The sequence below is a fragment of the Ranitomeya variabilis genome, chromosome 1 (genome assembly GCF_051348905.1).
Source record: "Ranitomeya variabilis isolate aRanVar5 chromosome 1, aRanVar5.hap1, whole genome shotgun sequence".
Lineage (NCBI taxonomy): Eukaryota > Metazoa > Chordata > Amphibia > Anura > Dendrobatidae > Ranitomeya > Ranitomeya variabilis.
In genome coordinates this window covers 827,341,275-827,353,515 of record NC_135232.1, presented here as the reverse complement: position 1 = coordinate 827,353,515, position 12,241 = coordinate 827,341,275, and the positions used below count along the sequence as shown (strand labels likewise).

The following is a 12,241-nucleotide window of genomic DNA, read 5'->3' as shown; positions in this document are numbered from 1 at the left end:
AATCAAACCCCCCTTCATCACCCCCTTAGTTAGGGAAAAATACAAAAATTAAAAAATGTATTTATTTCCATTTTCCCATTAGGGTTAGGGTTAGGGCTAGAGTTAGGACTAGAGTTAGGGCTAGGGTTAGGGTGAGGGCAAGCGTTAGGGCTAGCGTTAGGGCTAGGGTTAGGGCTAGGGTTGGGGCTAGGGTTAGGGCTAGGGTTAGGGTTGGGGCTAGGGTTAGGGCTAGGGTTAGGGCTAGGGTTGGGGCTAGGGTTGGGGCTAGGGTTGGGGCTAGGGTTAGGGCTAGGGTTGGGGCTAGGGTTAGGGTTAGGGCTAGGGTTAGTGTTACGGCTAGTGTTAGGGCTAGTGATAGGGCTAGGGTTATTGCTAGGGTTAGGGCTAGGGTTGGGGCAAGGGTTGGGGCTACAGTTAGGGTTGGGGCTAAAGATAGGGTTAGGGTTTGGATTACATTTACGGTTGGGAATAGGGTTGGGTGTGTCTGGGTTAGAGGAGTGGTTAGGGTTACTGTTGGGATTAGGGTAAGGGGTGTGTTTGGATTAGGGTTTCAGTTATAATTGGGGGGTTTCCACTGTTTAGGCACATCAGGGGCTCTCCAAACGGGACATGGCATCCGATCTGAATTCCAGCCAATTCTGCGTTGAAAAAGGAAAACAGTGCTCCTTCCCTTCAGAGCTCTCCCGTGTGCCCAAACAGGGGTTTACCCCAACATATGGGGCATCACCGTACTCAGGACAAATTGGACATCATCTTTTGGGGTCCAATTTAGGCTGTTACCCTTGGGCAAATACAAAACTGGGGGCCAAAAAATAAGTTTTGTGGGAAAAAAAGGATTTTTTTATTTTCACGGCTCTGCGTTGTAAACTGTAGTGAAACACTTGGGGGTTCAAAGTTCTCACAACACATCTAGATAAGTTCCTTGGGGGGTCTACTTTCCAAAATGGTGTCACTTGTGGGGGTTTTTAATGTTTAGGCACATCAAGGGCTCTCCAAACGCAACATGGCATCCCATCTTAATTCCAGTAAATTTTGCATTGAAAAGTAAAATAGCGCTCCTTCCCTTCCGAGCTCTGCTATGCGCCCAAACAGTGGTTTACCCCCACATATGGGGTATCGTCGTACTCAGGACAAATTGCACAACAACTTTTGTGGTCTAATTTCTTCTCTTACCCTTGGGGAAATAAAAAATGGGGGCGAAAAGATCATTTTTGTGAAAAAATATGATTTTTTATTTTTACGGCTCTGCATTATAAACTTCTGTGAAGCACTTGTTGGGTCAAAGTGCTCACCACACATCTAGATAAGTTCCTTAGGGGTCTACTTTCCAAAATGGTGTCACTTGTGGGGGGTTTCAATGTTTAGGCACATCAGGGGCTCTCCAAATGCAACATGGCGTCCCATCTCAATTCCAGTCAATTTTGCATTGAAAAGTCAAATGGCGCTCCTTTCCTTCCGAGCTCTGCCATGCGCCCAAACAGTGGTTTACCCCCACATATGGGGTATCAGCGTACTCAGGACAAATTGTACAACAAATTTTGGGGTCTATTTTCTCCTGTTACCCTGGGTAAAATAAAACAAATTGGAGGTGAAATAAATTTTGTGTGAAAAAAAGTTAAATGTTCATTTCTATTTAAACATTCCAAAAATTCCTGTGAAACACCTGAAGGGTTAATAAACTTCTTGAAAGTGGTTTTGAGTACCTTGAGGGGTGCAGTTTTTAGAATGGTGTCACACTTGGGTATTTTCTATCATATAGACCCCTCAAAATGACTTCAATTGAGATGTGGTCCCTAAAAAAAAATGGTGTTGTAAAAATGAGAAATTGCTGGTCAACTTTTAACCCTTATAACTCCGTCACAAAAAAAAATTTTGGTTCCAAAATTGTGCTGATGTAAAGTAGACATGTGGGAAATGTTACTTATTAAGTATTTTGCGTGACATATGTCTGTGATTTAAGGGCATAAAAATTCAAAGTTGGAAAATTGCGAAATTTTCAAAATTTTCGCCAAATATTCATTTTTTTCACAAATAAACGCAAGTTATATCGAAGAAATTTTACCACTATCATGAAGTACAATATGTCACGAGAAAACAGTGTCAGAATCGCCAAGATCCGTTGAAGCGTTCCAGAGTTATAACCTCATAAAGGGACAGTGGTCAGAATTGTAAAAATTGGCCCGGTCATTAACGTGGAAACCACCCTTGGGGGTGAAGGGGTTAAATGGGGAAACAAATAAATGGCAGAATTGCTGCTTTTAGGTGCCGGATTTCCCACAAAAAATGCAATAAAAAGTGACCAAAACATCACAGTGGTATAAATAAAAGCATCAGCTCAGCACCCAAAAAATAAGATTTCACCCTGCTCTATGGATGGAAAAATAAAAAAATTTACAGGTCAATGGCCAAAATGGTTTTTTTCTACAAATTTCAGAATATGTCATCACCACCAAAATAACAAAAATATGGACGTTTGGTATCACCGTAATCATCGTGACCTGGAAAATCATGATGGTTGGTAAATTTGACACAATAAATGCTATAAAAACAACACACAAAAAACAATGGCAGGATTGAGGAATTTTTTTTACTTATTTTTCAGAATATTACATGGTAAAATGAATGGTGCTCTTGAAAGGAGGGGGTCCTGGACCCGTGGCACTGATTGCCCTCCAAGAGTGCACACAGAAGTGGCACTACTTCCATTACTCATGCTATAGCAATAAACATGAGACCATATATGTAGACATTTCCATACCTTTATAACCATGGCGGCATATGTAACATCACCTCTCCAAGATTGTGGCGTAGACCAACCTACTAGAGGGTCAGCCTCATCATTGTATATAGGAATGTGTCGAAAATGAGGAAAGCGTTGTTGAATTTCGCTAACGGTGTCGATCTCTTGCTCCAAAATATGATAAGAGCTTCCTCCACCCTAAAACATAAAAAAGTGAAGAATACGATTTTCAAGGATAATGCAATTCCATGGTTGCGCCACAAGGGGGCAATCAAATAAAGGAATAGCTACAGCATGGGCAGGCTAATGGGCATTAGAGATACTCTGTAATGACAAAGTAAAATCATACCGCACATACAAATATTGTTTTAAAACAGATAATCTTTTAGCAAAAGAGGAGAACAAAAATAGTAAAACTGAGTATTTTGAGCTGTGAAATTCGGTTAAAAATATGTTTTACTAATAAAAGAGCAGACAAACGTGTCCTTTCTGACCTTTCCTCTTGGCCTGACATATCTAGAGGTGAGTGTCATGACTGTGATAGTCTGTAGGCAGCTGATGCTATATGTGTCTAGAGTTGGCCGCCCAGTGGCCATGATGTGTACTGCAGCCCAGTGATGATTAGCTAGCATGTCATGGTAATATATTGAATTTTTATTGTGAACTGGATTCCTTAGCCTTAGGCTACTTTCACACTAGCGTTAACTGCATTACGTCGCAAATGCGTCGTTTTGCCGAAAAAACGCATCCTGCAAAAGTGCTTGCAGGATGCGTTTTTTCTGCATTGACTAACATTAGCGACGCATTTGCGACGCAATGACACACGTCGCAACCGTCCTGCGACGGTTGCGCCGTGCTGTGGCGGACCGTCGGGAGCAAAAAACGTTACATGTAACGTTTTTTGCTCCCGACGGTCCGCTTTTTCCGACCGCGCATGCGCGGCCGGAACTCCGCCCCCACCTCCCCGCACCTCACAATGGGGCAGCGGATGCGCTGGAAAAATGCATCCGCTGCCCCCGTTGTGCGGCGGGGACAACGCTAGCGTCGGGGACCTCGGCCCGACGCACGGCGACGGGCCGAGCCCGACGCTAGTGTGAAAGTAGCCTAACTTGCACAAAAGTACGGGTGTATATAACAGTATGGAAATTAATATACACAAACAACCTTCATAAATCATATACCAAAACATGTTTCCTGTGAATATTTTTCCCCACCAGCACAAAAGTCATAAATACAGCATCCAAAACAGCACAAGTCAACATATTACGTTTTTATAGCACATATGGTACAAACCTTTTTATGCAGAGCTATGTAATCCAGTCTTACTCCTGTCTCTCCAGTAAAGAAATTGGTACCATTATAGCAATGACTTAGAAGACCCCAGCAAATTGGTGACTTTGGTGGTGAGTGACACGAATCTCCGGGGCCACCAAATCTTAATTTCGGACTTGCTTGTTTAAGTCCTTCAGAGCAAGCGTCATAGTAGTTCTGAAAGCCTAAATAGCAGAATATATTTGTGGTTGTTATCAATGGCAGAAATGAGCATGGCACAAAAAGTGGCATCTTCTAGAGGGCTGTCCCATAGCAGGGTGTATAATAATGCTAGATTTCATGATCGTACTGATTATCAATCTATTCTTCTCTGGAATTGTTCTCATATTGTGTCACTAACACTTTTGCATCTCACCATTCACCACATTTTTCGTTTTTCCACTCATGTGTAATTAATCCTGATAAATAAGAGTGGAAGGAAAGATTTCACAATCCGGCAGTCTAAGGCTATGTGCACACGTAGGAAATGTGGTGCAGAATTTTCTGCACTAAATCTGCATCTGCAGATTTGATGCAGTTTCTGTGCAGTTTCTATGCAGTTTCTGCGCAGATTCTATGCAGTTTCTGTGCAGTTTCTATGCAGATTCTATGCAGTTTCTGCGCAGATTCTATGCAGTTTCTGTGCAGTTTCTGTGCAGTTTCTGTGCAGTTTCTATGCAGTTTCTGTGCAGTTTCTGTGCAGTACAATGTAAATCAATGGGAAAAAAAAAAGCTGTGCACATGGTGCAGAAAAATCTGCAGCAGAAACGCTGCAGAACTGCACAAAAGAAGCGACGTGCACTTCTTTGAAATCTGCAGCGTTTCTGCGCAGATTTTTCTGCACCATGTGCACAGCTTTTTGTTTTTCCCATTGATTTACATTGTACTGTAAATCACAGTGCAGTTCTGCAGCGTTTCTGCAGCAGAAAAATCTGCTGCAGTTCTGCACCAATTCTGCACTAAATCTGCATCGTGTGCACATACCCTAAGGGTAGGTGCAGACAATCAGTAAGCGCTGAGGGTTGGACGCTGTGTACTTCTGCAGCGTCCAACCCGCAGCGTCCAGCTTTTACAGCACAATGGATGGGATTTCAAGGCCCACTATGTGTCCAGAGACGCCACTGGCTCACCCGCGGAGATGGGCATGCGGCGCGTCTTTCCAGACTGCAGCATGTTTAATTTTCTTGCGGAACCGCAAGTCTCCTCAAGATAAATTTCATCCGTGCAATGTATTGGTTGCGGTGAATCCGCACAGTTCAGTGAACACATCAAATAATTATGACATCATCAGTTGATTATGACATCATCAAATGATTATGACATCATGAAATGATTACTACATCAAATAGTTATCACATCATCAATTGATTATGACATCAAATAGTTATGACATTATCGGTTGATTATGACATCATCAAAAGATGTGGACGTCATCAGATAATGACATCATCAGTTGATTATGACACCATGAAATAATTATGACATCAAGTAGTTATGACATCATCACATGATTATGACATCATCGATAATTATGACATCATCAGTTGATTAGGACATCGAATAGTTCTGACATCATCAGTTTTATATAATTGAATAATTATGACATCACCACATAGTTATGACATCATCAGTTGATTATGACATAATCAATGATGTCATAATCATTTGATGATGGCATAACTATGTGATGATGTCATAATCAACTGATGTCATAACTATTTGATGTCATAATCAACTGATGATGTCATAATTATTTGATGACGTCATAGTTATTCAATGATGTCATAATCAACTGATGATGTCATGATCAACTGATGATGTCATAATTATTTGATGATGTCATAATCAACTGAAGATGTCATAACTATTTTATGTTATCCACCAGGACCAGAGCAGCAGCGACGATATACTCAAGGATGGTGAGTAGCTGCTGAGTTTGGTATTTTAGGTTTTTTATACAGCTTGGGTCCCACTTTTCTGAAAGTGGCTAATTCCTTTTAAATGTTTCGAGTAATTTTTTTGTCTCTTTCAGGTTTTGAAAAACATCTGGTGGAAAAAAAGAAAATGCACGTCACGTCTTTAAAGAGGCTCCTGATGGAATCCCCTAGGAACTGTCTAATCAGGCTGCAAAAAACACTTCAGGAGAAACAAAACTCTTTCATAACACTGCAAACATTCTTGAAAGCTGCTCTAGGAAAGGAAAATCTCCTCCAAAAACTTCTCAAAGAAGGAGCGTTTCCTGAAGCAGTTTTCATTAGAAAACTCATCATGACATCATCGAATAATTATGACATCAGTTGATTATGACATTATCAAATAATTATTACATCATAAAATAATGACATCATCAGTTGATTATGACATCATCGAATAATTATGACATCATCGAAAAAAATATGACATCAGCTGAATAATAATCATCAAATAATTATGACATAATCGAATAGTTATGACATCGTCAGTTGATTATGACATTATCAAATAATTATGAGATCTTCGAAAAATTATGAGATCATCGTAGTTTGACTGCCTCAAAAAAAAAACCCCTCTGTCGTGGACATAACCTTAGGTTCAAAAGTTTCTACTGTTGGCTATTTTATTTCGAACACAGCAAGTAACATCCATGTGTTTTATGTGTGTTATAAGATTTATGTTGCCTTTTCTCCCAATTACTATCAATGGTGAAAAAAAAACCTCTACATCTTGCACTTGGAATCGATTCTAGTATCAACATCCAGAAAAGAAAAACAAAGTTTCTACTCTACTAAGTTTCTGATGGCTTCTACTAAGAGTGAAGAAAAAACTATCATGTTACAATAAAAGCCAATCTCTAAGTGAGGTCTATCGGCCAATAAGGAGAGATGAGTAGGAATAAAATACCTGTTACTGTCATGGAGACATTGTCAAAACCATGATTGTCTGGTTCATTCCAAGTTTCAAAATTCCATGCCGAGACATGTTCTAAGCCATACTTTTCTGCAAAAGCAATAATATCGTCAAGGTACAAGACCCAGAATTGTTGTCTTCACATCTAGACATTTAATACGTAACAACCAAATGAAAAACACACTTAATGGTCCATTTAAAGGGATTGTTTACTACTCAAAACAACCATTTCTCAGTTACTATGACCTTATAATATATTAGCAGCTATACTCACTTCTGGTCCAGGCAGCGTTCAAGCAATATCGACATTGCTAGCAATTAGCGGCCACTTCACTGTCCATCTCCCCCGGGCAAAAATTACATCCAAACGAAGTCAGAGCTGCGGCTGATCTCCCACTTCCTACAGATGTCAGATTTGTCCAAAAGGAGAGGAGAGCGAGGCTGCAGGGATCACGTGACATAACAATGCCACACAAGCCCCGGGAGAACATACGCCAACAATGCCGGAACAGCGCTGCCATTAGAGGTGAGTATAGGTTTCATAACTTTATAAGGGGGAACATAGTGCTTGAGAAGGGGTTGTCCAAGTAATGAACATGCTCTCCTATTAGTGGAGGTGCTCTCTGCAATAAGGCTTGGGCTACATACCAACATGAGTCATATTGCGACATCGTATCTACTGATATCCTATGTTGTTGCGTTGTGCTCTGTGACTGACCACAACCGAGTCACAAATAATTCCAAATGAGGCTGGGTTCACATTACATCCAAGCAGTCCATTAGACGGACTGCGTTACACCGTGGCATAACGAGGTGTAGCGCAGTCTGTTAACGCTGCCATTAATCTGTATTTCGGGCGCATCGCTAGCGCACTGCCAAAAGCACGCCCAAAAGCGCTAGCGATGTGCCGTCATTGAGTGACAGACCCTGGGACGCTGGCAGCAGCGTTTTTGGGTCCGTCACCGCTAGCGCAGATAGAGCATCTGCTAGCTCTATCTGCGCTAGCGCGATGGCATGTCGGCACTTGCGTTAATGCAGCCTGTTTAACGCATGTGTTGAACGGGCTACTGTTAACGCAATGTGAACCTAGCCTATGTTGAATTCTTTGTCGATGGTTGCAAATCGAATGAATCTCACTTGCTAAGCGTCAATGCGCTTTACATACTACTCTGATACACACGTGACATGTCTGTTTTACTTCCAGCCAGACCACAGCACTAACGTAGCAAGTCGCAGAGCTGTTTTCGGATGGTATGTTGCTGTATTCCCCCAGCCTAATACTGCAGAATGTACCTTCGCGGTTCCAGCTCTCAGAGGACGATATTTGGTAGCAAAAATTGGTTGGTGTGTATTTAGGGTAGAAACACCCCTGTCCCGCCAAGGTGCAGTAATGATGTATTTGGTTTATCACCAATCAATACATTTTTTTTTAAAGATTGTTAATAAATAGCAATAACTACATAGAAATTTTACCTGGAGTAGCAGAGCAAATATAAAAATGGGAAAAGTGTGCCCATTTGAGACAGTACTTTGGCCTGGATGTCCAAAGCTCTACTGCACAGTGACAGCTATGCGTGTCTGCATCCATGCTATTTACTGATATTATGAAGAAAAAAAAGGTGCTTTTTAAAGGAAGCACTATTTCATGTGTAACTAACCTAAGGCTCTAGGCACAGTTCACATTGCACTTTAGGCAAAGGGAGCACACATGTAAAAAGTGCTGCAATTTACTCCCAATATAAAATTTTTAAAAAAATGACTGGACAGAAAAATGAAGTGGACAATGTTTATCAATACAGACAAAAAAAATTATGCTGATATATAGCAGCAAAATGATTACCTAAAATGGACATGAAGATAGAGCATAGTGTCCAAGCAAAGACTTAATAATAATAATTTTATTTATATAGTGCTAACATATTCCGCAACGCTTAAGACTTAGAGAATATCCGCCGTTTCCATTTTTTCTTCCCATAAATCAATAATACATGTGAAAATTAGTGATGAGCGAGCATGCTCGCAACTGCTCGATAATTGATCGGGGTGTGCTCAGGTACGCTCATTACTCATCGAGTATCACGGATGCTGGAGCGCCAGTCCCACATGTTTTGCGGCTGTTAGGCTGCGTGCGACTTGCATTAGATGCGGCAAATCTGCAGTTAAAAAAAGCACATGCATTGTAATTGTGTTTATGAAGTTGTTTTTAGCCTGGTTTAACCTAATAAATAGGAATAGGAATAGGAAATGACGGTTAGTGCTCTTAAACATCTATGCAGAACTATACTGTGGTTTCAGGAGAACTTGCAGCAGAATTGCTGTATCTGTATCTTGCTCCTGCTTAATTTCTCATCTCCCCCTGCATAGAACTTTATGAGCACAACTGTCTTCTCTTATCTTAGTAATGGGGATATCTGTATTCACTGAATACAGATTTTACCCATTAAATGAGAAATAATGATCAGTCTTGGCAGAAAAAGAAGAAAATTTCGCTGATAACATGTATTACAAAGTTTCTTATTTTAAAGTGTACTATTAGTTTAAGAGATATAAATTAAAACAATGGCTACTCTTTCAGCGGCAAAGAAATTGAAACCATCATGCAGTGCTTTTGCACAATGGGCACTTCCAGCAACAGGTGGATCTGATGGACTTATAAGCGAGTTTATCATGTACTGTTCCAGTCTCTTATTTTTACAGGAATATCATGAACTACCAAGTGCAAATATGAATAGAGCCCTATAAATAATCTTTATTTTATTTCCAATGTTAAGACATATAGCTAGTATAAACATATTGTGTATGCATAGACAATACTGGACTATAGTGACAATAAAATATTGTCACTATACACACCATATGAATAACTGCCAGTATATTCTGTCACAATAATTCCACCTCCATGGAGCAGAAGACAGTGGAAGCAACTGTTTGGACAACAAAGGCTGTTTTCAACTAGATTTGGTAGTGTCACCATGGGAAAACTGCTTGTTTTGACCAAAGAATAAGAGTGCGCTTCTTGCCCAGGTGTCATTGACATTGAGCCTTGGGCACAGACACGCCAAGCACCATGGCAGACAATGAACACAAGAGGTCAGCTGTTGCCAGGCTTTAAAGTCTGAAAAACATGTTCATTGATAATTCTCTAAGGCTTACAAAATGCCAATGCTCCAATGCCAAGTTGTTGTGTTTGATGCATTTTCTACTTCCACAATGTCTTGATTAAAGAAGCTCTCCTATGAAGATTTTTTTAAATAAATCTGTGTACATGTGCATGTAGAGCAGTGTGTGTTTAGTGTGGATACTAGATACTATGGATACTATATAATGGAGGCTATGTGGGTGTCACATAATGTATATTGGAGGCTATGTGGGGCTCATAGTGTATATAGTGAGGTAATGTGGGAGATATGCTTTATATCAGGGGCTATGTGGGGCACATGCTGTATATAGGAAGCTATGTGGGGCTCATGCTGTACATTGGAGGTTTTGTGGGGCTCACATTGTATATAGGAAGCTATGTGGGGCTCATGCTGTACATTGGAGGTTTTGTGGGGCTCACATTGTATAAAGGAGACTATTTGGGGCTCACACTGTATATATGGAGGCTATAGGGGAACACACTGTATATATGGGGGCTCATAATGTATATTGGAGGCTACATGGTGGGCTCATACTGTATATTGGAGGCTATGTAGAGGTGTCACGATTCCTCTGCTCAGAGTGTCTGGGATTCAGTGATGGACAGTTCTGTCATCCTATCCTGTGCTGGGGCGTGCTGAGCTGTCAGTGCTTTGATTGACAGCTCGGTTGACCTGTCTGACTGGGAGGTGCAGAAATTTCCACAGGTGCTCTCTCTCCTTGGTAATTGCCCTGCTATTTAGGTGAGCTGTCTAGCCCAGATCACTGCCAGTTAAGGTTGTTCAAACCTTGTGCTCTCTGGCGTGTGGTCGCCTGTTCCCTGTGCTGTAAGTTCTGATATTCTGCTGCTGACCTTCGGACCGTGTTCTGACTACTCGTTTGTTATTGCCCCTTGGCTTATCTGCTATTTCTCTGGAATTCTGACCCTGGCATGTGGACTGACTTATGAGTTCGTATTTTCCCTTGGTTTACTACGTGCTCTTTTGGTATTGACTTCAGAACGTCTGACTTCACTGACTAGCATCACATTTTGACTGGCCACAAAAGTACTTTTTTTTTTTTCTCTTTACCAATGGATCCCATTCGTGCACTCTGTGATCAGGTGGCGAATCTGACCCAGATGGTTCAGGATCTGGCAAGGGAACACCAAAAACTAGAATATTCCCAGCCCCAGCTGCAGGGCCAGTTTTCTAGAACTATGGATGATTCACGGCTACAACATATGTATTAGAACAAATAATTTTATTATATCATAAAAACATGACAAAATACATAATATAGGGGAGAGAACAAGACAGATGGAAATAAAATACAGGGTGTCACGGAGTTGTAGAAATGCCTTATTATACATAATGCCACACAACTAGGGTAAATAATTCCAATAAGTTGAACTATATAGATAACAAATCTGCAAATATAATTGATAATAATAGTTATGTGGACAATAAGATGTATACAGTATAGCTGATATATAGTATGATCTCCTGAACCTAAGTATAGAATACAATGTATAAGGTGATAGTTATTGACCATAAAATCCACATAAAAAAGGAAATAATATATTGCAATAAAGTGCCAAGTAAATATAGTATAGAGTGGATATTATAAGTCAATAGTATCTAATAAATGCACATATATTCAATATAGTACAATGTAGTCATATAGAAATAAAGTGTCATAGTGCCAAAAAGTGCAGATAAAGATTGTAATGTAGTGCTTGTGGAGTCACTACAATATGTGCATATATTACTAGTATAAGTGCCTGGTCCTATAGAGACAAAGTGTCATAATGCCATAAGGAGAGGAGATCCAATGTAATACTGACCAGTACCAGAGCCCCGTGGCAGCCTGCACCTGCCCGACGCACGTTTCGCCTGAGGTTTGACAAGGGAATTCCGTTGGCACTATGACACTTTGTCATTTTCTCTGATATTTTTGAAAGGTTTATTGTGGTATACCTAGATGACATTCAAATTTTTTCTCCTGATCTGAATTCTCACTACGAGCACGTTTGATTTGTTTTACAGAAACTCAGGGAAAATTCTTTGTTTGCTTAATTAGAAAAATGCACTTTTTCTGTTCAGCAAATATCATTCCTGGGGTTCATTGTGTCAGCTGAAGGGTTTAAGATGGACCATGGGAAGGTGCAGGCTATAATTGATTGGG

At 40.5% G+C, this 12,241-nt stretch overlaps 1 protein-coding gene across 2 annotated transcripts in view; it reads right to left on the bottom strand.

The window, feature by feature from the left end:
- IDUA (alpha-L-iduronidase) overlaps positions 1-12,241 on the bottom strand; it is a 175,165-nt gene that overhangs the window by 32,799 nt on the left and 130,125 nt on the right. For both annotated transcript variants that reach the window (XM_077275517.1, XM_077275520.1), the window contains exons 6-8: positions 6,932-7,027; positions 4,034-4,236; positions 2,759-2,938 (exon numbers count right to left, since the gene is read on the bottom strand). In XM_077275517.1, coding sequence (XP_077131632.1) covers positions 2,759-2,938; positions 4,034-4,236; positions 6,932-7,027 — 479 coding nt within the window. The remainder of the gene's footprint in view (positions 1-2,758; positions 2,939-4,033; positions 4,237-6,931; positions 7,028-12,241) is intronic.